This window comes from Erinaceus europaeus, chromosome 16 (assembly GCF_950295315.1).
Source record: "Erinaceus europaeus chromosome 16, mEriEur2.1, whole genome shotgun sequence".
Taxonomy (NCBI): Eukaryota; Metazoa; Chordata; class Mammalia; order Eulipotyphla; family Erinaceidae; genus Erinaceus; species Erinaceus europaeus.
This window is the reverse complement of record NC_080177.1, coordinates 2,753,667-2,779,343: the sequence shown is the minus strand read 5'-3', so window position 1 is coordinate 2,779,343 and position 25,677 is coordinate 2,753,667. Positions and strand designations below refer to the sequence as shown.

At 65.3% G+C, this 25,677-nt stretch overlaps 2 protein-coding genes across 4 annotated transcripts in view; one reads left to right on the top strand and one right to left on the bottom strand.

Annotated features, from left to right (window-relative positions):
• SMAD3 (SMAD family member 3) overlaps positions 1-13,257 on the top strand; it is a 56,751-nt gene extending 43,494 nt beyond the window's left edge. The window contains exons 2-9 of the mRNA XM_060175662.1: positions 4,927-5,120; positions 5,628-5,759; positions 6,787-6,861; positions 8,444-8,494; positions 9,865-10,077; positions 10,507-10,644; positions 10,746-10,890; positions 11,777-13,257. Of these exons, the coding sequence (XP_060031645.1) occupies positions 4,927-5,120; positions 5,628-5,759; positions 6,787-6,861; positions 8,444-8,494; positions 9,865-10,077; positions 10,507-10,644; positions 10,746-10,890; positions 11,777-11,900 (1,072 nt within the window). The 3' untranslated portion in view covers positions 11,901-13,257. The remainder of the gene's footprint in view (positions 1-4,926; positions 5,121-5,627; positions 5,760-6,786; positions 6,862-8,443; positions 8,495-9,864; positions 10,078-10,506; positions 10,645-10,745; positions 10,891-11,776) is intronic.
• A 325-nt stretch (positions 13,258-13,582) lies between these two features.
• AAGAB (alpha and gamma adaptin binding protein) lies at positions 13,583-25,563 on the bottom strand. Of its 3 annotated transcripts, XM_060175656.1 has the most exons (10): positions 25,409-25,563; positions 23,889-24,082; positions 23,708-23,804; positions 20,216-20,305; positions 18,848-18,931; positions 17,998-18,080; positions 17,013-17,106; positions 15,342-15,446; positions 14,798-14,847; positions 13,789-14,046 (listed from the first exon to the last, which is right to left on the bottom strand). In XM_060175656.1, exons 1-10 carry the CDS (start codon positions 25,542-25,544, stop codon positions 13,969-13,971), a joined length of 1,011 nt encoding a protein of 336 aa, XP_060031639.1. In that variant the 5' UTR covers positions 25,545-25,563; the 3' UTR covers positions 13,789-13,968. The 3 variants fall into 3 exon arrangements, 2 of the variants coding, with proteins under 2 accessions (XP_060031638.1, XP_060031639.1); XM_060175655.1 differs by lacking the exon at positions 14,798-14,847 and having other exon boundaries at positions 13,583-14,046; XR_009545403.1 differs by lacking the exons at positions 13,789-14,046; positions 14,798-14,847 and adding an exon at positions 14,883-14,969 and having other exon boundaries at positions 15,104-15,446.
• Positions 25,564-25,677: the final 114 nt, after the last annotated feature.

The window sequence follows — 25,677 nt, the reverse complement described above, 5'->3', positions numbered from 1 at the left end:
GGGGTCCCCTAACTTGCTGCAGACGCTGTTGGGGAGCGGCCCCCGGCTGGAGTGACCTCCTGTGCTTACACCCACCGGCTTTGAGCTTGGGGTTTCTCAGCAGGTGCTGGCCCACCCCTCAGGGTGGCTCCCAAGCCCCAGGAGTCTGCCCACAGCCCTGGCCCTGCCCGTGGGGTCCCCAGCTCACCCCACAGGTCTGTAGTAGTCCCTCCCTCCCTCTCCCCTCCTTCCTGTCCTCCCTGTCCTCCCTGTCCGTCCGTCCTTCCTTCCTTCCTTCCTTTTTTGAGTTAAAGTAATTTCTGGCTGGAGCCCTGCTGCTAGCCTGTCCCTCCCCTCCTCCCAATGGCCAATCCAGTCTGGACTCTGCTCCCCGCCCCTGGGAGGGTGCTGTTGGCTCAGTCTTCTGGAATACTTTGAACCAGCAGAGCCAATGGCCCGGCTTCTCTTGGGGAGGAGGCCTGGGCAGAGATAGAGAGACAGAGACAGACAGAGGACACAGCCTACTCCCCCACGGAGCCATTGCCCCTGGCTTCGTGGCCCTGAACTTGGGGGTCAGGAGTCCTGGGGTTCACAGACTCTGGCGTGGGGTGGGGCAGGCTCAGGGGAAGCAGCTCGAGACAATTTAATTAATTAATTTATTTTATTGCCTCCGGGGTTATCGTTGGAGCTCGGTGCCAGCACTGCGAATTCACTGCTCCCAGTAGCCATTTCCCCCTTTTTTTTTTCTTTTCTTCCCATTTTTATTTGACAAGGCTTGTGGGGGGGGGGGGAGATAGAGAGGGAGAGAGACAGAGAGACACCTGCAGCCCTGCTCCACCACTTGGGAGGCTTCCCTCCTGCAGGTGGGGGGCAGAGGCTTGAACCTGGGTCCTTGTGCTCTGTAATGTGTGCACGTGACTGTCTGTGCTGCCGCTGGCAATTTTAAAAGGGGATCGAACCCAGGACCTCTCTCATGGGGGATGTGTGCTCTCTGCTTGTATCCCCTCCTTCCCGAAACTGCAGTGGTCCTCCCAAGGTCACCGATTTCTTTCTTTGATTCTTTTTTTCTTTCTTTATAAAAAGGAAACACTGACAAAACCATAGGATAAGAGGGGTACAACTCCACACAGTTCCCACCACCAGAACTCCGTATCCCCTCCCCTCCCCTGATAGCTTTCCTATTCTCTATCCCTCTGGGAGCATGGACCCAGGGTCATTGTGGGATGCAGAAGGTGGAAGGTCTGGCTTCTGTAATTGCTTCCCCACTGAAGCAATTGTCAGGTGGATCCATACTCTCAGCCTGCCTCTCTCTTTCCCTAGTGGGGAAGGGCTCTGGGGAAGCGGAGCTCCAGGACACATGGGTGGGGTTGTCTGTCCAGGGAAGTCTGGTCGGCATCATGCTGGCATCTGGAACCTGGTGGCTGAAAAGAGAGTTAACGTACAAAGCCAAACAAATTGTTGACCAATCATGGACCTAAAGGCTGGAATAGTGCAGATGAAGAGTTGGGGGGGGGGGTCTCCGTTTTGTAGATAGCTAGTAGGCCTATTTTATTTATATTCCAAAGGGTTAGTCTGTGGCTATACTAGTTTTTTTTTTTTTTTTTTCTTCTCTGAGCCTGAAATCTGATATGCATGTGGATCCAAGTTACTATCTGGGGAGATGATGTCGTGGCTGGAAAAGGCTCCAGGTTTCTGTAACTATCTCTGTATATTTGCCCATTTTTGCCTGTGGTCCTGCCTTCTGTTCCTTTCTAAGTCACACCTACTACTTCTGAGTGTCTTTTTCTTTCTTCCTTCCTTTTTTTTCTTTCTTTTGTTAAATTTAAAAAAGTCATTAGACTGAGCTGGGGAGACAGCACAGGGTTCTGCAAAGAGACTCTCCTGCCCGACGCTTGAGGTCCCAGGTTCAATCCCCAGCACCCCAGCTGAGCAGGGCTCTGGGGAAGGAAATACATGGATGAATGAATGATAAATAAACAATTTGCCCCCAGTTGCTGGGGCTTGTGCTGACACTATGAATCCACTCCTCCTGGCAGCCAGTTTTTTATTTTATTGGACAGGACAGAGAGAAATTGAGAGAGGAGAAGAGATAGAGAGGGATATAGACAGGGAGAGAGAAAGATAGACACCTGCAGCCCTGCTTCACTGCTTAAGAAGCTTCCCCCCCTGCAGGTGGGGAGCTGGGGGCTCGAACCCGGATTCTTGTGCAGGTCCTAGTGCTTCATACTATGTGAGCTTAACCCATTGCGCCACTGCCCAACCCTGATAAATATTTAATTAGAAAGCATTAGAGATGGGAGTCGGGCGGTAGCACAGCAGGTTAAGCGCTGGTGGCCCCAAGCGCAAGGACCGGCGTAAGGATCCCGGTTTGAGCCCCCGGCTCCCCACCTGCAGGGGAGTCGCTTCCCAGGCGGTGAAGCAGGTCTGCAGGTGTCTGTCTTTCTCTCCCCTCTCTGTCTTTCCCATCTCTCTCCATTTCTCTCTGTCCTTCAACGACATCACTAACAACAACAACGACATCACTAACAACAATAATAACTACAGCAATAAAACAAGGGCAGCATAAGTGAATAAATAATATATATATCATTAAAAACAAACAAAAAAAGCATTAGAGACAGAGGGTGAAAAAGGCCGCAGCCGCAAAGCTCTCTCCGGTGCAGTGGGGGCCAGGCTGGGACCTGGGTGTCACTGGGAGGCTTGAGGTGCAGAGTTGTTCTGCCTTGGAGAATGTTCTGGGCCTGCTGAGGAGGGCACTGCGCCTGGGGCCGGGTGAGAGGGGCTGGGGTGGGTGCTTTGCGCATGACTAGAGCCCAGCCACGTGAACCCACCCGCCCATCTTGTTTCCCCCCCACCCCCGAGGCCCAGGTCATGCAGGTGACCCCTGGGTGTGACCCTGGAGTGCAGCCCCTGTGGAGGCCCCTGTGGCCCCTGGACTCAGCCTGCCAGGTACTTGTGCTGAGTCCCAGCCGAGGGGAGTCAGCCGCTGCCCCAGACCCGGATGCTGTCCACTTGCAAGTTGAGATGGGACTTGAGTTGCTCTTGCTGGCAGTGGTTCAAAGTAGGGGGTCCTGAGCCACTCTGGGGAAGTGACAGCCAAGTCCCAGATCCAGAACCTTCTCCCCAGACTCCTCCTGCAGGGTGCCCACCCCCACCCCAGGGGATGCTGGGAATGCAGGTTAAAGATGAGGGGAGGAGGGGTAGGGGGCGGGAGGGGAGATTGGCAGTGGGATCGGCAAAATAGTTCACTTGACAGCTCGGGTTCAAGCCTGGCCCCCACAGCACTGAAGGAAGCTCTGGTGCTGTGATCTCTCTCTCTGTCTCTCTCTCATTTCCTTCTCAGTGTCTATCAAAAACAAAACAAAAGCCTGAACATGGGCCCAGGAGACAGCTCAGCCCATTAGAGCACAGGACTTGCACACCCCGGAGGCTGCGGGTTCGATCCCCGGCACTGCCTTCTCTGGAGCTGAGCTGTGCCCTGGGTTCCCTGCCCCTCCCAGCCCTCTCTGTTTCTCTCATAATGAGCTTTTAACTTTTTTTCACAGGCCCATGTGTATGTATTCTGGGAAGTGGCGTGTGGGCTGTGGGTCACTGTGTCTCAGGGGCCAAGTGGCTCCTGGCTTTTTGGTTTTTTACACTGAAGCATAGTAGGTGTGGACACACAGACACAGACAGACACACGCATGCACAGACTGCGCGAGGAGTCCAGGGGAGCCCTGGCTCTGTGTGGGGGGTCCTCCCCCGAGGTGACTTTAGCGGTTGTTGTCCCCACTCACCGCAGGTGGGGGCTGGGAGTGTCGGGCCAGGGAGATGGCACAGTGGTAGAACACAGGACTTGCACATGGCAGGGCTCGGGGCCTCTGTCAATGATCTGGGCCTGGACTCCGCTTTCCTGACGGGCCCTGTGACCTTGGGCCCACACCCCAACCCTCCCCACCAGCCCTCGGAAGTACCCCGTCTCTGTCTGTGTCTGTCTGTCTGTGTCTGTCTGTCTCTGTGTCTCTGCCCCACTTGCTGAGCTTGCACTGTCAGTCCACCCGGCTGTTTGCATCACCAGAATCACACCTGCTGGTCTAGCCGGGCGGAATCATTGCCGAGTGCTCCACCCACAGGGATTCCCAGAGTGCTCCCGTGACTGCGGGGATTCCCAGAGTGCTCCCACCTGTGGGGATTCCCAGAGTGCTCCACCCGCAGGGATTCCCAGGGTGCTCCCGTGACTGTGGGGATTCCTAGAGTGCTCCCACCCGCAGGGACTCCCAGAGTGCTCCCGTGACTGCGGGGATACCCAGGGTGCTCCCATGACTGTGGGGATTCCCAGAATGCTCCCACCCACAGGGATTCCCAGGGTGCTCCCGTGACTGTGGGGATTCCCAGGGTGCTCCCGTGACTGTGGGGATTCCCAGAGTGCTCCCACCCGCGGGGATTCCCAGAGTGCTCCCACCCGCAGGGATTCCCAGGGTGCTCCCACCCGCGGGGGTTCCCAGAGTGCTCCCACAGCCACGGAGAAGCCTCAGCTTGCCCCACCTCCCGCCGACACTTGCTATTGTCAGTGCTGTGAGCCGCCCACCACCTCTGCTCCCTGTCCAGCGCCCACTGTGGTTTCTGCCGAGAGTCTAGTTCTCAGCCCACAGGGCGGGAGAGCTGAGAAGGAGGTGGTTCCGTCTCCACAAACCAGCCGCCTCTTGGCTGGGGGTTTGCGAAGATTGGAGGGTGTGCGGTCCCTGCCCTTGGCTGGTGCCCATGGCTCGTACCTCCCATCCCTTGACCCTGCTCCCTGCCGAGCTTCTTCTGGTGTCCAGGGTCCTCCCTGTGGGTGCTGGGACTCTGCACTGCCTGCTGGGCTCAGTGTCCACTAGTCCTTCCTGGGTCTGTGCTGGGAGGGGGCTCTGCCGGGGTCCCCATAGGCCAGCCTTCTGGGGGGGCTTTTCTGACCACCGTGTTCGGCAGGTCCCTGGACGGCCGTCTGCAGGTGTCCCACCGCAAGGGGCTGCCCCACGTCATCTACTGCCGTCTCTGGCGATGGCCCGACCTGCACAGCCACCACGAGCTGCGGGCCGTGGAGCTCTGCGACTTCGCCTTCAGCATGAAGAAAGACGAGGTGTGCGTGAACCCCTACCACTACCAGCGGGTGGAGACGCCAGGTAGGCGGGCCGGGGGCGCAGGGGGCAGGGACCCCACCACTGCCAGCGGGTGGAGACGCCAGGTGGGGGGTGGGAGGAACCCCAGGAGGACAGGAGGCCCCAAGGAGGGGTCGGGGACTCTGGGGAGGGGGGTCAGGGTCCCTAGGGAGGTAGGGGGCAAGGGGACCGCAGGGAGGGGGTAAGAGGGGGCACCCCAGGGAGGTGAGGCCCTGGGGGACGGTGTCTGCACCCCTTTCTGGAGAACACTGGGGTTTGCGGGGATGGGTCCTCAAGGGGAACCAGGGTGCAGGACTTTGGTGCGTGTGCCCCCCTTCCTGAGGAAGAGCCTGGGGCGAAGGGCTCTGGGGGCCTCTGGGCCCTCTTCCTCCTGAGGAGACACGGGGGCACTGGGTGCAGAGTGGGGGCGCTGCGGGCCAGAGGGGATGCAGGACCCCCAGGGAAGGTCCCGGGGCTGAGCCCGCTCCTCCTGGGGCGCCCGGGAGCCCCCTGATGCCAGCGCCCCCCCAGTGCTGCCCCCCGTGCTGGTCCCGCGACACACGGAGATCCCGGCCGAGTTCCCGCCGCTGGACGACTACAGCCACTCCATCCCCGAGAACACCAACTTCCCAGCCGGCATTGAGCCCCGGAGCAACATTCCAGGTGGGCTGCTTCCCACGGCCGGGGTCGCCCCAGTCTGCCTGCATCCCTCAGCGCCCTGCATCTGCTGGGGGAGCTCATCCCTCAGTGCTCACTGTGAGGGGTCACCCTCAGCGCCCCACTTCTCAGGGGTCACACCCCTCAGCACCCCACTCCTGGGGTCACAGCCCTCAGTATCCCACTTCTCGGGTCACCCCTCAGCACCCCACTTTCTGGGGGTCACACCCCTCAGCACCCCACTTTCTGGGGGTCACCCCTCAGTACCCCACTTTCTGTGGGTCACACCCCCTCAGCACCCTTTTCTGGGGGTCACCCCTCCGCACCCCACTTTACTGCGGGTCACACCTCTCAGCACCCCAATTTCCTGGGGTCACCCCTCAGTACCCCACTTTTCTGGGGGTCACCCCTCAGCACCCCAATTTCCTGCGGTCACCCCTCAGCACCCCACTTTTCAGGGGCCACACCCCTCTACTCCTAGCTCTGCCAGGGGTCACCCCCAAGTCTGCCCTGGTCACTCTCCCCAGAATCAGGATGGCAGCTTATTTCTCTGGCCGGGGTCCCCGGGCTGGTGGGGGTGCACACTGGGTGTGTGGGGGGCAGAGTGGAGTCTTCCCTCTGAAGACAGGGAGTGCTCCCCACTGTCCGGGAGTGAGGGACTGAGCTCCTCCGGTCTGAGCTCAGCCTGGGGGCCTTGAGGCTGCCTCCCCCAAACCTCCTGTCTGGCGTCCACTCCTCCAGCCTGTCCCCAGGCTCCCGCGTCAGTGCCCCCCCCCCCCCCCCCCCCCGTTAATCCCAGACAGTCCGGGGGCACGAGGCAGAGCCAGAAGGTCGGAGGACGGCACTCAGACACGGGGACGTGGGGCGCAGAGGCCCCCCTGGCCAGATGTGCCTGGAACAAACAGGACGGGGCGGGGGGTACCTGGGGACCTCGGGGGCCGGGCAGGGCGGCCAGAGTCCCCTGGAGATGGTGCTTCAGCCTCAGAAGCTGCACCCGAGTCCCCGTGAACGACCCCCGTCTGTCTGATGTCAGAAACGCCACCCCCCGGCTACCTGAGTGAAGATGGGGAGACAAGTGACCACCAGCTGAACCACAGCATGGACGCAGGTGAGCCCCTCACCTGTAGAGGAACCCGGCCTTGGGGGCACTCCAGTCGCTGTGTCCCTGCCCAGGAAGCAGGACCCCCCATCAGGACCCCCCATCAGGACCCCCCATCAGGACCCCCCATCAAGACCTCCCCCATAAGGACCCCCCATCAGGACCCCCCATCAGGACCCCCCCATCAGGACCCCCCCATCAGGACCCTCCATTAGGACCCCCATCAGGACCCCCCCATCAGGACCCCCCCATCAGGACCCCCCCATCAGGACCCCCCATCAGGACCCCCCCATCAGGACCCCCCATCAGGACCCCCCCATCAGGACCCCCCATCAGGACCCCCCATCAGGACCGCCTAAGGGTGGGCGGAGCAGGGCTCGAGACCTGACTGCCTTTTGCTATTTCTTTCCTTTTAAAAAAAAATTCAAAACATTGTTGATCAGTTTTGATGGGGGTGGAGAAGAGGCACTTGCAACAGGGCCCTGCTCAGCTCTGGCTGATGGTGGGGCTGGGGGTTGAACCTGGGACCTCAGAGCCTCAGGCAGGAGAGTCTCTGAAGAACCACCATGCTGTCTCCCCGGCCCTCTTTCAAGTTTGTGGCAGCTGAGTGGCTGGGGCATTGGCACTGCCATCTCCAAGCCACCTTCCAGTTCATGGGGGGGGGGGGGGGTATCACAGTGGGAGCACACAGGACTTGCATGCGAGGAGTCCCGGGTTCAATCCCGGCTCCACCAGACGCAGAGCAGTGCACATGTTACCATGGGCAAGGACCCGGGTTCAAGCCCCCTGCAGGGGGGAAGCTTCATGAGCCATGAGGCAGGGCTGGAGGTGTGTCTCTCTGTCTCTCTCCCTCTCTATTTCCCCTCCTCAATTTCTGTCTCTACTCAATATACACATTTTATTTATTTATTTTTCTCTTGATGAAACATTAAGATGATCAGCGACTTTGCCAATGTCCCACTGCTGGTGTGAGGGACAGGCTGGGGGCCTGGGGGGTGAAGTGTGAGCCGTGGCTGTGAGCAGGGCTGGGGGGGGCAGAGGTCTGGCCCCACCCAGGGCTGAAGAGAGTTTAGGGTGCCCTCACCCCGGCTGTCCTGAGACAGGACCCGGTCCCTGGGCAGGGGTGGGAAGGCAGCTGCTTGGTTTTGGGTTTTTATGGGGGTGGGCTGAAGGCAGTTACATAAGGGGGGGGGCTACGTGTCTTTCTGGGCTCCAACGGCCTTGCGGCCTGCTGTGTGGGACGTGGTCTGGGGGTGGCCTGGGAAACACCCCCAGTCTGAGGGAGGCTGCTGGGTACCTCTTGGCGCTCCAGCCTCCTGGGTGCTGACCAGACGGCTGGGGTTGGGGGAAGCTGGGACGAGGACCCCCGCACATCCCCGCGGACCGCCTGGCGGGGTGGTGGGGACCTGCCTCGCGAAGGCCCCTCAGTGGGGGCTGTCCTGCCTCTGGCTGTGGAAGAACCTTCCAGAATTCCCGTTGGAGGTTCTGTCCACAGAAGGCCTGGGGCCTGGGGAGGGGCAGCCTGGGCCTGGAGTTTCTACCCCAGGGTCCGGACCGCCATAGTCGTCCTCATGGCTCTGCCCACCCCCAGGCTCGCCGAACCTCTCCCCGAACCCCATGTCCCCAGCACACAACAACCTGGGTAAGTGGCCCCGTCCCCATGTCACCCTCACAAGCTCAGGGGGGTGAGGACACCCCCAAGGCAGCCCCTCCCTGCCCTCCACCTGCTTCAGCAGGGACACGGGCATCACCGGGAACAGCAGTGACCAGGAGGGTGGCTGCATGCTGGTGCTGGGGGACAGGGCCCGGTGAATCCCCCCCTGCAAGCCTCCCCAGGAGGTCATGGGCCTCCCACTCTCTCAGCTTTGATCTTGATCTGAGCACTTCCTGTTCAAGTGCTCTACTACAGTGGGAGCACTGTGCACAGCACCCAGGGAGCCCATGGAGGGTGGGCAGAGCTGTGGGGTCTCTCCTCTCTCAGCACCAGGCACAGCACCCAGGGAGCCCATGGAGGGTGGGCAGGGCTGTGGGGTGTCTCCTCTCTCAGCACCAGGCACAGCACCCAGGGAGCCCATGGAGGGTGGGCAGGGCTGTGGGGTCTCTCCTCTCTCAGCACCAGGCACAGCAACCAGGGAGCCCCATGGAGGGTGGGCAGGGCTGTGGGGTGTCTCCTCTCTCAGCACCCTGCACAGCACCCAGGGAGCCCATGGAGGGTGGGCAGGGCTGTGGGGTCTCTCCTCTCTCAGCACCCTGCACAGCACCCAGGGAGCCCATGGAGGGTGGGCAGGGCTGTGGGGTCTCTCCTCTCAGCACCAAGCACAGCACCCAGGGAGCCCATGGAGGGTGGGCAGGGCTGTGGAGTCTCTCCTCTCTCAGCACCCTGCACAGCACCCAGGGAGCCCATGGAGGGTGGGCAGGGCTGTGGGGTCTCTCCTCTCTCAGCACCAGGCACAGCACCCAGGGAGCCCGTGGAGGGTGGGCAGGGCTGTGGGGTCTCTCCTCTCTCAGCACCCTGCACAGCACCCAGGGAGCCCATGGAGGGTGGGCAGGGCTGTGGAGTCTCTCCTCTCTCAGCACCCTGCACAGCACCCAGGGAGCCCCATGGAGGGTGGGCAGGGCTGTGGGGTGTCTCCTCTCTCAGCACCAGGCACAGCACCCAGGGAGCCCATGGAGGGTGGGCAGGGCTGTGGGGCCTCTCCTCTCTCAGCACCAAGCACAGCACCCAGGGAGCCCATGGAGGGTGGGCAGGGCTGTGGGGTCTCTCCTCTCTCAGCACCAGGCACAGCACCCAGGGAGCCCATGGAGGGTGGGCAGGGCTGTGGGGTCTCCCTGCTCTGGGGCAGATGGGGCCTGGTCACCCAGGGGTCGTCAACAGAGAGGCTGGCAGGTGCCGGCCCCTGGCGGCCCCCCTTGGGCAGACTGCTCCCGTAGGACCCTCGAGGGTGGTGTGGGTGCCCAGGGCTGGGTGGGGGTGGTGGGTGCAGGCCCCGCCCGCTGAGTGCCCGCCCCCAGACCTGCAGCCCGTCACCTACTGCGAGCCGGCCTTCTGGTGCTCCATCTCCTACTACGAGCTCAACCAGCGGGTGGGCGAGACCTTCCATGCCTCCCAGCCCTCGCTGACCGTGGACGGCTTCACCGACCCCTCCAACTCTGAGCGCTTCTGCCTCGGGCTACTCTCCAACGTGAACCGCAACGCCGCCGTGGAGCTGACGCGCAGGCACATCGGTGAGGACTGCCGGGGACAGGACGGGGGGCAGGGCAGCACATGGGGTGGGAGACGCACATGACAGGATGGGGACACGGGATGGAGGACAGCAGGTAGGAGACGGGGACAGGACGGGATGGGGACACGGGATGGGGGACAGCAGGTGGGAGACGGGGACAGGACGGGACAGGACATGGGATGGGGGACAGCAGGTGGGAGATGGGGACAGGACGGGATGGGGACACGGGTTGGGGGACAGCAGGTGGGAGATGGGCACATGACGGGATGGGGACACGGGATGGGGGACAGCAGGTGGGAGACGGGGACAGGACGGGACAGGACACGGGGATGGCAGGTGGGAGACAGGTGTGGGGGGTGAGGCCGGGCGCTGGGAGACGGAGGGTGGAGGGTGGACGGACCAGGCGGCCCTGACCCTCCCTGTGTCCCAGGACGCGGGGTTCGCCTGTACTACATCGGGGGCGAGGTGTTCGCCGAGTGCCTGAGCGACAGCGCCATCTTCGTCCAGTCCCCCAACTGCAACCAGCGCTATGGCTGGCACCCCGCCACCGTGTGCAAGATCCCCCCAGGTGCGCGGGCCGCGGGGAGGGGCGCCGAGCCCTGCTGGGCCCCGGGGTGGGGGTGCGGCCGTCCCTGCCCCAGGCCCCCGCTCAGCCCCCACCTCCCCCAGGCTGCAACCTCAAGATCTTCAACAACCAGGAGTTTGCGGCGCTGCTGGCGCAGTCTGTGAACCAGGGCTTCGAGGCCGTGTACCAGCTGACGCGCATGTGCACCATCCGCATGAGCTTCGTCAAGGGCTGGGGCGCCGAGTACAGGTGGGCGGGGCTGGAGCAGGGGGCAGGGCGCCGAGTACAGGTGGGCGGGGCGCCAAGTACAGGTGGGCGGGGCCGGAGCAGGGGGCGGGGCGCCGAGTACAGGTGGGCGGGGCCGGAGCAGGGGGCGGGGCGCCGAGTACAGGTGGGCGGGGCCGGAGCAGGGGCGGGGCGCCGAGTACAGGTGGGCGGGGCCGGAGCAGGGGGCGGGCGCCAAGTACAGGGGGGCGGGGCGCCGAGTACAGGTGTGCGGGACCGGAGCAGGGGGCGGGGCGCCAAGTACAGGTGTGCGGGACCGGAGCAGGGGGCGGGGCGCCGAGTACAGGTGGGCGGGGTCGGAGCAGGGGGCGGGGCGCCGAGTACAGGTGGGCGGGGCCGGAGCAGGGGGCGGGGCGCCGAGTACAGGTGGGCGGGGCCGGAGCAGGGGGCGGGGCGCCGAGTACAGGTGGGCGGGACCGGAGCAGGGGGCGGGGCGCCAAGTACAGGTGGGCGGGGCCGGAGCAGGAGGCGGGCGCCGAGTACAGGGGGGCGGGGCCGGGTGCGGGGCGCCAGGCTCCTAGATGGGTGAAGAGATGCTTCCTCACAATCAGAAAACTGAGGGCCAGACAGTGGTGTATCCAGTAGAATGCTGGTCACCATGCATGAGAACCGGGTTTGAGTCCTGGCCCCCAGCTACAGGGGGTGGGTGGTGGAGCAGGGCTGTAGGTGTCTCCTCTATAAAAGCGGCTGCCAGGAATCGTGCAGGCACCGAGCTCCAGAGAGAACTCTGGGGGCAAGAAACCAAACAGGAACTGAGCCGAGCCGGGAGGGCAGGGCCTTGGGAGGGGGACCCCTGGGGGCCGGCGCCGCCTCCACCGTCCCGTCCCATCCCCTTCCCCGTGTCTTGCAGGAGACAGACGGTGACCAGCACTCCCTGCTGGATTGAGCTGCACCTGAACGGGCCCCTGCAGTGGCTGGACAAGGTGCTCACACAGATGGGCTCTCCCAGCATCCGCTGCTCCAGCGTGTCCTAGAGCCCGGGGACGGGACCACGTGTGGGGCTGCTGACTCCCTCCCGGCAGGGACCTCAGCCTCCCCGCCAGTCACACGGCCTTGAGGACGGGGTGCGGAGGGGGCACCCCAGGTCTCTTCAGGACGGTTGGGACGTCACAGCCCTGGGGACAAACTCCTCTGCACCTGAGCATCCCCTCAGGATCCCCGCCCTCTGCAGACAGCACCTCCTCCTCTACGGGGGGGCTCAGGTCCGAGGGAGGCCACCTGGGGGACCTCCAGCCCTTAGGAACTGGGCCGCCGCTAACCGCTTCCTACACCTGGGGCTGAGCTCTGCGCCCGTCGGAGTGACCGCTGTCCTCCCCTGGCTTGGCGGGGGTGGGGGGTAGGGAGACTGCCCCGCGGACGTCCAAAGGCTGGAGTGGACAGGACCGTCTCGGGCCAGCTGGCAGGAGCCACTCAAGCGTTCTGGTGCCTGGTGCTGGGCCACCCTGCCACCCTCCGAGACCCAAGGTCACCCCGTGCCCAGGAGAGGCTGTGGGTGCCCAGGACGGCTCAGGGGCGCCTGGGAGCCGGACGCTACGAATCCCTTCAACTGGAAAAGACAGCAGCCCGTTTCTTCTTGCCTGGGAACCCTGACTTGTGCCAGGAAGGGGAGGTTCCCACAGGCCCCCCCCCAAAATTCCAGGCAGAGGGCAGAGTTTGGGGGGATTTGAGACCTGGAGGGCCTGTGGACTGGGCAAGGGTAAGGCCAGGCCAGAGTGTCTGGTGCTGCTGTGCCCAAGGTCGAACCGCTCCAAGGAGCGCCCAGGGCCGGGGTCTTGGGGCCTGGCTGTGCCCAGCCTCCTGGAGATCTGGAGCCCTTGCTGCTGGCCGCCTTGGAGCCCATTTCTGCAAGCTCCTGGCCTGGTGGCCCTTCACGGCTGGGGCCAGGGGTGGGGACACCGGGGCCTGGCCTCAGCCTCTCCTCCTTGGCCACCAGGGGAAGGGGTCAGGCTCCAGGGCTGGCGGCTCTGACAGGAGACGTGGGGTGGCTGTGTGGGCCCGTCTCCCTTGTCAGCGCCTGAGGACTCAGCGTGGACGCACCCCCACACCCGGCCCGAGCCCTGGGTCTCGAAGCTGGGGGTCTCAGTGGCCTGTCCTGCTGGGGGGGTGTTGCTGAGGGCAGGAGCCATACTCTTTGCAGTCCCTCCCACCCCCTGGGGGCTGCTCTGGACTGGGGGTGGTGGGGGGCCTTGCATCCGCTCCCCACTGGACCTTTGTAAAAAGCAAGTCTGTATTTATAGTTTTAGTTTTTTCTAACTTTTTGTATCTTGAGGTCCCGGTTAGCATAGTCTGTCAAGGTGGGGTCCCCGCCCATCCAATAAACTTCTTAGCGGATGGTTTTGTTCCTGCTGGGGGGCCAGGCCCTGTCCTCACCCCACGGAGGAGGGGGCGATGCACACGTGGTCTCTCCTGCCCCCTGGGACCCACCTGCTCCCCGCTGCCCCCAGCTGGCTTCACATGCTCAGCGGGGCTTCCAGGGGTCTAGAGAGGCTCGGGGCCACTCCTCTTGGAATTCAGAGTTAGGGGACAGATTTCCAGATGGCTGCCTTGTGTGCATCCCGAGGGTGTCCCCTGGGCCCCACCGCCCGCTCCTGTGCAGCAGCGAAGGCCTGGCAGGGAAGGGGAAGGGGAAGAGGGCCTGCGGCCTCTGCTCGGCCACCGTGAGCCACAGCTGTCACCCCTGGGACGGGATGTCCGCCGAGCAGGCACCGGACCCTGATCCCGCCTCCCTTATGGCCCTCAGGGTCCAGGATGGAGGAGGTGCTCCCTGGGGGTGGGGGCGTCCACAGCAGAGGGGACCCCAGGACACAGCCCCGGCCTGGACGGCCAGCCGGTCCTCACAGAGCCTGAGCCGCACGCAACGCCTTTCTAGAGCACGAGAAGTGTATTTGCAGACTCTGCCTTCTGCCACCAGCTCCCCGCACACCCCCAGCCGCGGGGAGGACAGAGCCCCAAGCTGGCGAGGCCCGTGAGCTGCTCGGCCATCGGGGTTCCAGGGAGGGGGTGGACGAGTGTCTCTGAGGCCGAGTGGGATGCCGGGAGCGGTCAGTGCTCTTCGTCGGAGGAGAGGCCCTCGATTTCGTCTCTGTCCCCCCCGATGGCCATCCAGAAAGCCTTGGCCACCTGTGGGGACATGCGGCACTCTCAGCAGCGGCCTCGCCGCCCGTGGTGGGCAGGACCTGCGTCTGGGCCAGTCAAGGGCTTGAGCTGGACCCCGGGCCCCCCCAGGCTCCGGGCCACAAGAGGGCTGATCCGGGACTTGGCCTCCAGAGCTGCGAGCAAAGGGGCCGGGCGATGGCTCACCTGAAGGGCTCCCACCACCAGGCGCAAGGACCCGGGTTCAAGTCCCCGGCCGCCACTTGGAGCACCCGCACTGGGGAAGCTTCACACATGTGGAGCTGTGCCGGGGTGTCTCCTCTGCCTCTCTCTCCTGACTCGCTCTGTCTAGAAAGCGGCAAAGAGGAGGGAGGGAAGGAAGGAGAGAGGCAGACAGAAAACTCAGTAGGAAAAGCAGATGGAGCCCAGCGGCCCTGGCAGTGGGCAAAGGCAGCTGCAGAGAAGTGACGTGAAAGGACGGCCCGCCACGCGCTGAGCTGCAGGACTTACGTGGGAGGGAGCCGTTATATGTAATTATAACTCGGGGTGAAAGCGTGGGCGGGGACTGGGGCGTGGACGGGTGGAAGTGCCACGGGCAGTGTGCGCAGAGGCTGGCGACAGCCCCCCGGAGGCCCCAGCCCGGCCTCGGGCAGCGGACGCCTACAGCCAGCTCCCAGCGGCGGCCAGGGAAGGGCTTGTCGTGCAGACAGCCGCGGGGGAAGCAGTCGAGGGGATCCGCGGGGCCTGGGGCCTCCCAGAAGGCTCCGCAGTGGCTAACCTTTTCTGCGTGGACTTTCCTCTGCTCGTGTGGCAGTGTCGCAGCCTTGTCTGGGGGGGAGAAAGACTTTCAGAGAGCTGTGTGCACAGACAGCAGCAGCAGCAGCAGGACTGCCCAGCCCCATCTACTGCTCTTCAGCTTAGGGAGAGGAGACACCCCACAGCCCTGCCCACTGTCCATGGGGCTCCCTGGGTGCTGTGCCTGGTGCTGAGAGAGGAGAGACCCCACAGCCCTGCCCACCCTCCATGGGGCTCCCTGGGTGCTGTGCAGGGTCTGAGAGAGGAGAGACCCCACAGCCCTGCCCACCCTCCATGGGCTCCCTGGGTGCTGTGCATTATTGCCCCAGGAATGTTAGGGCCGTGTGCACAAGGTGAGCCCTCTCCAGGCCCCCAAAGGCTGAGTCAGTCCAGCAGCTGGGCGTCTGCAGCACACGGGCGGGGAGCTGACAGAGTGAATGGATGATGGAAAGGAAGAGGGGTGGACTCCCCCCAGGAAGCGGGGCATCGTCCCAGGCCACGGCCGGCAGCCTGAAGGAGGCGGCTACCTTTCATCTCCCTCAGCTTGGAGAAGAGCCTCTGGAAGTTGTCCAGGTCTCCCCCGCCCGCGGCGAGGCCGGCTAGCTCCTGGATATCCGGGTCCAGCACGCGGCCTGCAGGGAGGGTGTCACGGGTCATGCAGCTGTTCTGGGCCGCGGCCCCCGCCTGCTCGGGGTCCCACCTCCGGGGACGGTGACAGCTGCGGCCCCGGGGTGCTGTGCTCAGGCAGGGATGTGGCTTCCCAGCAGAGGCGGAGCGGTGGTGAGACAGTGCCTGGGGCTGACCTGACCTCGGCCCACAGTGGGAACCTGCGACCCGGCCCTGCCCATCACGTGCGGTCAGTCGGTGACCCCAGCACCCAGAGATGGCCACCATGGGGAGCCCTCCCGGTGGCCGGGAGAGCCCACAGTGACAGTACACTCGGGGTAACAAGGACTCGTCTAGCCAGCTGTGGGGCTGGGCCGAGAGAACAGGCATTCACCATGCTCCAGGGCTGAGCACCGCATGGCGCACCACCAAGGCACCAGGGGAAGCTCCAGAAATTGTGGAGTGCTGCAGCAGTGCCTTTTTCTCTCCCTCTCGGACATCAGACAGATAAGACCCTGGTGAGCAGACTACAGGGAAGCCCCAATTCCCAAAAAATAAAAGTTTCTGGGCAGGGGCCCAGCTCTTCCCTTTTCATTTCTTTTTGTCTCTAATAAAACCAAAACCAAGGGAGTCTGAAGGTAGCGCAGCGGGTTAAGCGCACGTGGCACAACACACAAGGACCGGTGGAAGGATCTGGGTTCGAGCCCCCGGCTCCCCACCTGCAGGAGAGTCGCTTCACAGGTGGTGAAGCAGGTCTGCAGGTGTCTGTCTTTCTCTCCCCCTCTCTGTCTTCCCCTCTCCATTTCTCTCTGTCCTAGCCAACAATGACGACATCAGTAACAACAAACACGACAACAAAAGAGGAATATAAAAAAAATAACCACAACAATAAAACACCAAGGGCAACAAAAGGAAATAAATAAAAATTAAAAAGCAAAACCAAGAAGTTTTATGAATGCAGGAGCCGGAGGTGGGCCACCCGGCAGAGCGCACAAGCTGCTAGTGCCAGGGGGACACGTGACACCTGGGGGGGGGGGGCAAGTCTCTCTCTCTATTCCTTTCCTCTGTCTCCCTGTTTCTCGCCTGTCTCTCCACCTGTCTCCCTCTCTGCTCCTCTCCTTTGTGTCTCTCCCTGTTTCTCCTCTTCTCTGTCTCTGTCTCTCACCATCAGAAAGGAAAGAAGCGGCAGCTGGTCACAGTGCACACCCCAAGCCCCAGGAGTACCTTAGTGACAAAATAAGAACCAACGAAAGGGGCTGGTGGTGACTTGGGGGGGACATCATGAAAGGCGAAGCAGGTGTGCAGGTCTTTCTACCTTCCCCTCTCGGTTTGTCTCTACTAAAAATATTTTTTTTAAAAAAGAAAAGGGCCACTGGGAACAGTAGCTGCAGTTCAGGCGCTGAGCTCCAGGGACAACCCTGGTGGCAAGCTCCTAAGGAAGAGAAGAAAGCTGGCCAGTGTGCGGGGCAGAGATGCGGCGTCAGGAGAACCGCGAGCCCCCGCCACCCGGACCCCCTCGCCTCCGGGTCCCAGTTCCCGGCCATGCCGGATTCTCCCCGAGTGATTCTCCTGCTGCCGGTGCAAAGACTCACCGGGCAGCCCATCCGCCACCTCGGCCTCGGGGTCACGGGCTCCTCCCCGCTGGGCTGGGGTCCCCGCCGTCTCTGCTCCCCGCACCCGGGGCCGCTGTGGAGGGAAGGGGCCGTTTCAGAAGGTGCAGCGCTTCCTCCTGCTGGCCTCAGACAGAGACGGATGGGGAGAGACCCCGTGCTGCCAGCTGCGGGCGCATTTCCTCGAGGGCAGCTCAGCCTGAGTCGGGAATGGACTCTGATGCGTGACACTGCTCAGCGGGCCAGAGGGCAGGCCCTGCATGCTGAGCCCCGAGGTTCCGGGTTCAATCCCCGGCGTCACCATGGGCCAGAGCTGAGCAGGGCCTCTCTTTTAAAGTACGTCTATCTTTCTTAAGACACTGAAAACAAAGTGTGGTTTAAGATTGCCATCTCACTCAGCGAGGAGGTGAGGGGCCAGAGAGGGTGTGGTGACAGGGCATGTACGGGGAGGAGCCAGCTTGATCCTGGGCACTCCGTGTGCCAGAGTGAGCAGTGCTCTAAGGAAAAATAAAAAGGCTGGTGAGCTCGCTAGAGTCATGGACGGGGTCCTGGTGCCACATGCGAGTATCATGGCACCAGGAGAAGCTCTGGTGCGGAGGTGGCTCTGTGTCCAGCTGAACGGAGAGCCGGCCCAGGAGAGCTGAGGTCAGGCAAGCACACGGGCCCAAGGCCCCGGCTCTGCACGTGAAAGGAAACTCGAGACAGACACGAAGACGCACAGGGTTCTAACACCAGCAGCCCAGGGGCTGGTGGAAAAGACCCCCCGGGGGGGGGGGCAGAGGCTTCAGCTCACGCACACCCTGTGCTAGGAACTGAACCCGGGCCCTTGGGCACGGAGGCCTGTGCTCTGGCACCTTGAGCGGGCTCCCCCAGGTCGAGAGGCGGCGTCAGTCTGCGGAGCACTCATGCCCCCCCCCACTGACTGGGAAGGTGTGAGGTGCGGGGTGCAGGGCGGGGCGGGGGTTACCTCTGCGGGGCAGGGCTCGGCTGTCCCTGTGGTTGGCTGCGCGCCCGCCAGGGAGCTCAGGAGGCTGAAGCCGCGGCTCCTCTCTGTGAAGAGAACAAGAGCCGCCTGCTGAGCAGCCCTTCCCTCACGGCCGAGACCGAGGCCGAGGCCGAGGCCGGGTCCCCCTCGCCCGTGGGAGCCCCGCGCCCCAGAGCACGGCAGCCCCGCGGACCGCGTCGGGCACACACGGTACCTGCCGTGACTCGACTTTTGCATGCACAGCGGCAGCCCGGGAGCCTCATCGGGACCCGGGGCCCAGAGCAAAGCAGGTCGGGGAAAGGCCCTGCTCTGAGGTGAGGGTCCCGAGGGCGGGGGCCCCGCGGCCACGCGCCCACACGGCATGTGCACACGGCCACCCCACAGCCGTGGTCCTCAGTGGACCCTCCAGGATCCCAGGTCGCGACATCCGGACTTGGGGGGACGAAGGCCGCTGTGAGGAGAGCCTCCTGGCTCGGCCCAAGCCGACGGGCCCGCGGGGCACAGCAGCTGCTGTGGGGGGGGCCCATCCTCATCCGCGATGGGCTCTCCAGAGCCGCCCTCTCCGCTCACAGGCGGCCGCCCTGGGCTGGCGTCGGGGCGGAGGCAGATCAGCCCGTGTCTGTCCCGCACACGCTCTACACGCACCCCCAGCTCTGGCCCCGGCCCTCCTGCCACGCCGCCTCCTGGCGGGTCCAGCAGCTGGACACCGATCTCCCCCAGAGCCGGCAGAGGAGGGAGGGACACTGAGCCGTGGGCTGGCGAGTTAACAGGCTTCTCCTCGGGCCGACACGTGAGCAATGGCGGGATCCGACTTGGGATCTGACTCGCTCACCCGCTTTCATCACCACGCTGGACCACACGTTGGCGTTCAAGGCCTGCACGATCCGCTTGACCCCCGTGGGCTCCGGGAAGTCATCTGCTGAGAGAGAAGTGCTGTCTGTGGGTCCCAAGTGAGGAGAGAGCGGGCTGTGTGTCGGAGCAGCCTCCCGCACACGCAGCGACGGGACTGAACCCAGGACTCGCCCGGCCGTGACTCCTCAGGGCCCCACAGGCCCCCTGTCTAACCGGCTGGGACTCAGGACTCGACCAGCTTGCTTGCTGGTCCCTCTCTGCGGAAAACACAGAGCAGACCAAGTCAGGCCTCCCAGCAAGGGCGTCCTGGTGTCTGCGGGTCACGGGACCCTCTCGGAGGCTGGGGGGCTCCCACTCGGCCACAGACGACCAGGCTGAGAGACCCTGCCGCGGGGTCCAGGGAAGGGGCCACCTCCGGAGATGAGAAGCAGGGCCTGGAATCCAGGCGGGCGAGGAGCTGCCCTGGCCTGTGTGACCAGCTGTGAGCGGGGGGCTGAGGTCCTCTCTCTGTCTGAAGGGGCCGGCCCGGTGCAGGCGACCAGGACAGAGACACGGACAGGCCTGCAACTCCCAGCAGACGGCACAACACAGGCGCGAGCCCGCAGCGCATATCCCGTGTCCGGACAGAAGCCGCAGACCCGGGCGGCGCAGTGGACGAGGTGGGGACCCTGGGGCCTGGGGCGCCGAGTTTGATCCCTAGTTTTCTCTCACGACAGAAATCAACCTTCTTGAACAATGCGAGGCCGTTTTAACTTTACCTACAAGCAACCGGCCGGGAGTGTCCGAGTGCAAGAACACTGCAGACAGGCCACTCTGCCGGCAGCGCCCAGGTTAAAGCAGGTCAAACTCGGGGCTCCCGGCAGCTCTGGAGATGGTGGCCACACACCAGGCGACGCCCGTCTACAGGGAGCTGGAACACGGGAGGGGCGACGCCGTTGTGGGGCCGGGTGGTCATCAGGCACAAGGACCCGGGTTCAAGGCCAGGGCCACACCGGAGGGGGGGAAGCTTCACGAGCGGTGAAGCACGTGTCTCTCCCTCTCCATCTCTCTCAATGACTCTCTGTCCCTATCAAGTAAAATAAATCGTGTTTTTTAAAAAAGAGAGACAAGTGTCACTTGTTTTTTCTCCCCTGCCCCTCGCCCCTTCTGGAGGGCCGACAGTCAACAGCCCGTAGTTGGCATGTGGGCAAGATCCTTGTCTCGCCAGGCCCAGCGCCCGCAAAGCCCTCTCACCCCAACCCAGGTCCTTTTCCACCTTCTGCACCAGGACCCCTGGCCAGGGCTGCCCCTGCTCCCGAAGCTCCCAACCCACCCGCCCCGGGGACAGCGCGCCCAGGCCGATACTCACCGTCCTCCTCAGGCACCTCCTGGGGGCTGAGCTCCACCAGCTCGAAGCCGTGCCTGATGCACCACTCCTGGGCCTGCTGCCGGCTCACGCCTGCGGGCACACGAGTCTCAGCGAGCCGGGCAGCAGCCACCTCCCGGCCCGCAGGGCTCCAGTGGGGACGTCGGGGCAGCGGGAGCCGGGAGGGGCGCCGGGCGGGCGGGGTGCCGTGATGCCGGGCGCCAAGAAATGGATTCCTCCGGTCCAGAGTGTCTTTCCCTCCCTCCCTCCCTCCCTCCCTCCCTCCCTCCCTCCCTCCCTCCCTCCTTTCTATCGACTTGTCTTTGCCACAAGGCTTATTGCTGGGGCTCGGTGTCAGTGCCGTGACTCTACTGCATTTTTCCATTTTTTCTATTTTGGAGAGAGAGAAAGTAGGAAGGGTGGAGTGAGACGGAGCGAGAGACACCAGCAGAACTGCCTCAATGCTTGTGACCCCCCCCACATGTGGTAACCTGCGAGCCACTGCCCCACCTCCCGCCCGCCCCAGCCCCCAATGTTTTTCCTTCACGAAAGCTGGGCCGGGAGGCAGCTTGCCTGCCACATGTAGGGCACAGGGCACAGGGCACAGGGCTCAGGACGCAGGGAGCAGGGCTTAGGGCACAGGGAGCAGGGCTCAGGGTACAGGGCACAGGGTGCAAGGCTCAGGGCGCAGAGCACAGGGCTTGGGGCAGGGCACAGGGCGCAGGGCGCAGAGCGCAGGGCTCAGGGTGCAGGGAGCAGGGCTTAGGGCACAGGGAGCAGGGCTCAGGGTGCAGGGCTCAGGGCACAGGGAGCAGGGCTCAGGGCTCGGGGTGCAGGGCTCAGGGAGCAGGGCTCAGGGCACAGGGCGCAAGGCTCAGGGCACAGGGCGCAGGTCACAGGGTCAGGGAGCAGGGCTCAGGGTGCAGGGCGCAGGGCTCAGGGCACAGGGAGCAGGGAGCAGGGCGCAGGGAGCAGGGCTCAGGGCTTGGGGTGCAGGGCCCAGTGCAGGGCTCAGGGAGCAGGGTTCAGGGCACAGGGCGCAGGTCACAGGGTCAGGGAGCAGGGTGCAGGGCTCAGAGCACAGGGCGCAGGGCTCAGGGAGCAGGGCTCAGGGCACAGGGCGCAGGGAGCAGGGCTCAGGGCTCACGGCATAGGGCTCAGGGAGCAGGGTGCAGGGTGCAGGGTGCAGGGCACAGGGCTCAGGGCGCAGGGCACAGGGCGCAGGGCTCAGGGATCAGGGCGCAGGGCTCAGGGAGCAGGACTCACGGATCAGGGCTCAGGGCTCAGGGCTCAGGGATCAGGGCTCACGGCTCACGGATCAGGGCACAGGGCTCAGGGCGCAGGGAGCAGGACTTAGGGCACAGGGACCAGGGCTCAGGGTACAGGGCACAGGGTGCAAAGCTCAGGGCGCAGAGCGCAGGGTTCAGGGCAGGGCACAGGGAGCAGGGCTCAGGGTGCAGGGCGCAGTGCTCAGGGCGCAGGGAGCAGGGCTCAGGGTGCAGGGCGCAGTGCTCAGGGCGCAGGGAGCAGGGCTCAGGGCTCGGGGTGCAGGGTCCGGTGCAGGGCTCAGGGAGCAGGGCTCCGGGCACAGGGCGCAAGGCTCAGGGCTCAGGGCACAGGGAACAGGGCTCAGGGCTCAGGGCTCTGGGAGCAGGGCTCAGGGCTCGGGGTGCAGGGCCCGGTGCAGGGCTCAGGGAGCAGGGCTCAGGGCACAGGGCGCAAGGCTCAGGGTGCAAGGCTCAGGGCACAGGTCACAGGGTCAGGGAGCAGGGCTCAGGGAGCAGGTCACAGGGCTCAGAGCACAGGGCGCAGGGCTCAGTGAGCAGGGCACAGGGCTCAGAGCACAGGGCGCAGGGCTCAGGGTGCAGGGCTCAGGGCACAGGGCGCAGGGAGCAGAGCTCAGGGAGCAGGGCTCAGGGCTCAGGGCTCACGGCTCACGGCATAGGGCGCAGGGAGAAGGGCTCAGGGAGCAGGGTACAGGGCTCAGGGCGCAGGGCTCAGGGTGCAGGGCACAGGGAGCAGGGCTCAGGGATCAGGGCGCAGGGCTCAGGGAGCAGGACTCACGGCTCACGGATCAGGGCTTAGGGCGCAGGGCTCAGGGAGCAGGGCGCAGGGCACAGGGTGCAGGGCACAGGGTACAGGGCGCAGGGAGCAGGGCTCACGGATCAGGGCTCAGGGCGCAGGGAGCAGGGCTCAGGGCACAGGGCGCAGGGATCAGGGCGCAGAGCGCAGGGCTCATGGCGCAGGGCTCAGGGCGCAGGGCTCAGGGCACAGGGCGCAGGGCTCAGGACTCAGGGCTCAGGGAGCAGGGCTCAGGGCACAGGGCGCAGGGATCAGGGCGCAGAGCGCAGGGCTCATGGCGCAGGGCTCAGGGCGCAGGGCTCAGGGCACAGGGCGCAGGGCTCAGGACTCAGGGCTCAGGGAGCAGGGCTCAGGGCACAGGGCGCAGGGCTCAGGGCTCGGGGCTCAGGGCTCAGGGCTCAGGGTTCGGGGTGCAGGGCTCAGGGAGCAGGTCACAGGGTCAGGGAGCAGGGCTCAGGGCTCAGGGCACAGGGCTCAGGGCACAGGGAGCAGGGCTCAGGGCACAGGGAGCAGGGCTCAGGGTGCAGGGCTCAGGGCACAGGGCTCAGGGAGCAGGGCTTAGGAAGCAGGGCTCAGGGTTCAGGGCACAGGGCTCAGCGAGCAGGGCTGAGGGTTCAGGGAGCAGGGCTGAGGGAGTAGGGCGCAGGGAGCAGGGCTGAGGGAGCAGGGCTCAGGGCTCACGGATCAGGGCTTAGGGCGCACGGCTTAGGGAGCAGGGCTCAGGTATCGGCGCAGGGCACAGGGTGCAGGGAGCAGGGCTCAGGGCACAGGGAGCAGGGCTCAGGGCGCAGAGCGCAGGGCTCAGGGTACAGGGCGCAGGGAGCAGGGCTCAGGGCACAGGGAGCAGGGCTCAGGGTACAGGGCGCAGGGAGCAGGGCTCAGGGCGCAGGGAGCAGGGCTCAGGGTACAGGGAGCAGGGCTCAGGGCACAGGGAGCAGGGCTCAGGGTACAGGGAGCAGGGCTCAGGGCACAGGGAGCAGGGCTCAGGGTACAGGGCGCAGGGAGCAGGGCTCAGGGCACAGGGAGCAGGGCTCAGGGCACAGGGAGCAGGGCTCAGAGCACAGGGAGCAGGGCTCAGGGCACAGGGAGCAGGGCTCAGAGCACAGGGAGCAGGGCTCAGGGCGCAGGGCTCAGGGCGCAGGGAGCAGGGCGCAGGGTGCAGGGCTCAGGGCACAGGGAGCAGGGCTCAGGGTACAGGGCACAGGGAGCAGGGCTCAGGGTACAGGGTGCAGGGCTCAGGGCACAGGGAGCAGGGCTCAGGGCACAGGGAGCAGGGCGCAGGGCGCAGGGAGCAGGGCTCAGGGCGCAGGGAGCAGGGCGCAGGGTGCAGGGCGCGGCTCTGTTTCCCGCAGCACTGGCCGGAGCTCCGTGCGCGACTCCCACCCCCGAAGCTGACGTCCCCGCAGGCCTCACCGTCCTCGCACACGCGGTCGCACACCAGGATCTGCACCTCGGGCAGCCAGGCCTCCGCCAGCGGGAGCCACGCAGAGACGCCGTCCAGGCCGGACTTCTGGAAGGCGGGGGACACGTTCCAGACGTCGGGCGGGAGGGGACTGGGGTCGGGGCCGGGGGCCGGGGTCGGGGCCGGGCTCACCCGCGAGCTGTCGAAGCAGAGCACCAGGGCCTGCACGCAGTCTGCGGCCTCGGGGGGCACGCGTCCGGGGCCGGGCACCACGCACAGCCGCACGTCGGCCGAGTAGTACTTGTTGTCGATGGTCCAGGGGTAGAAGCGCGCCGCCGCCTGGTCTCCGGGGGCCGCGGGGGCCGGGTCTTCCGTGCCCAGGATGTCTGCGCGGGGCGGGGGCGGGGCGGGGCGGACGGTGAGGGGCTCGCCCAGTGCCCGCCCCGTGCCCGCCCCAGAGCCCGCCCCAGAGCCCACCCCGTGCCCGCCCCAGAGCCCGCCCCAGAGCCCGCCCCGTGCCCGCCCCAGAGCCCGCCTCGTGCCCGCCCCGTGCCCGCCCCAGAGCCCGCCCCGTGCCCGCCCCAGAGCCCGCCCCGTGCCCGCCCCAGAGCCCGCCCCGTGGTGCGACAGGCTTGTCCCCAGAGTCCCGGGCGGGCCTGGCGGGGTCTCCCCCCTTTATGGGAAAAGCTGCAACGCAGGCCCGGGTCCAGGCGAGGAGGAAGCAAGGCGGGGAAGAGCCTGGGGGGCGGGGGCAGAGGGGAGGGGCCTGGGGGTCAGGGGTCATGAGGAGGGGCACCCCAGAGGGCAGGAGCCTGGGGTCAGGGGTCATGAGGAGGGGCACCCCAGAGGGGAGGGGCCTGGGGGTCAGGGGTCATGAGGAGGGGCACCCCAGAGGGCAGGAGCCTGGGGTCAGGAGTCATGAGGAGGGGCACCCCAGAGGGGAGGGGCCTGGGGGTCAGGGGTCATGAGGAGGGGCACCCCAGAGGGCAGGAGCCTGGGGTCAGGGGTCATGAGGAGGGGCACCCCAGAGGGGAGGGGCCTGGGGGTCAGGGGTCATGAGGAGGGGCACCCCAGAGGGCAGGAGCCTGGGGTCAGGGGTCATGAGGAGGGGCACCCCAGAGGGCAGGAGCCTGGGGTCAGGGGTCATGAGGAGGGGCACCCCAGAGGGGAGGGGCCTGGGGGTCAGGGGTCATGAGGAGGGGCACCCCAGAGGGCAGGAGCCTGGGGTCAGGAGTCATGAGGAGGGGCACCCCAGAGGGGATGGGCCTGGGGGTCAGGGGTCATCAGGAGGGGTACCCCAGAGGGCAGGAGCCTGGGGTCAGGGGTCATGAGGAGGGGCACCCCAGAGGGGAGGGGCCTGGGGGTCAGGGGTCATGAGGAGGGGCACCCCAGAGGGCAGGAGCCTGGGGTCAGGGGTCATGAGGAGGGGCACCCCAGAGGGCAGGAGCCTGGGGTCAGGGGTCATGAGGAGGGGCACCCCAGAGGGCAGGAGCCTGGGGTCAGGGGTCATGAGGAGGGGCACCCCAGAGGGCAGGAGCCTGGTATCTGGAGGCTTAGGGACCCCAGGGAGCAGAGACCTGCAGGGTCCGGAGACCCCAGGGGCGGGGCCTGCGTGAGCGAGGGACAGACGGACAACCGGGGCACCTGGTTCTCCGCGCCCCGCCGAGCAGCGAGGGCGCAGGCCGCGGAGGGCCCCCGCCGCGGCTACTCACGCTGGACCAGCCGGTCCCCGGGGCAGGCGGGCGAGCAGCTGGCGACCAGCGCGCAGGGGACGCGCGCAGCCATGGCGGCACAGGCCGCTTCCGCCGGGCGACGCCACGCGGCGGGGGACGCCGGCCCCGCCCACATTCCCCCCCCCCCCGCGCAGTGGGAGCGGCCGGCGTCGCCATGGAGACGAGGCGGGGGACACCAGGCCCCGCCCACACCCTCCGCGCGGTGGGCCTGGCAGACGTCGCCGTGTGGACCCGACTGGAGGGACACA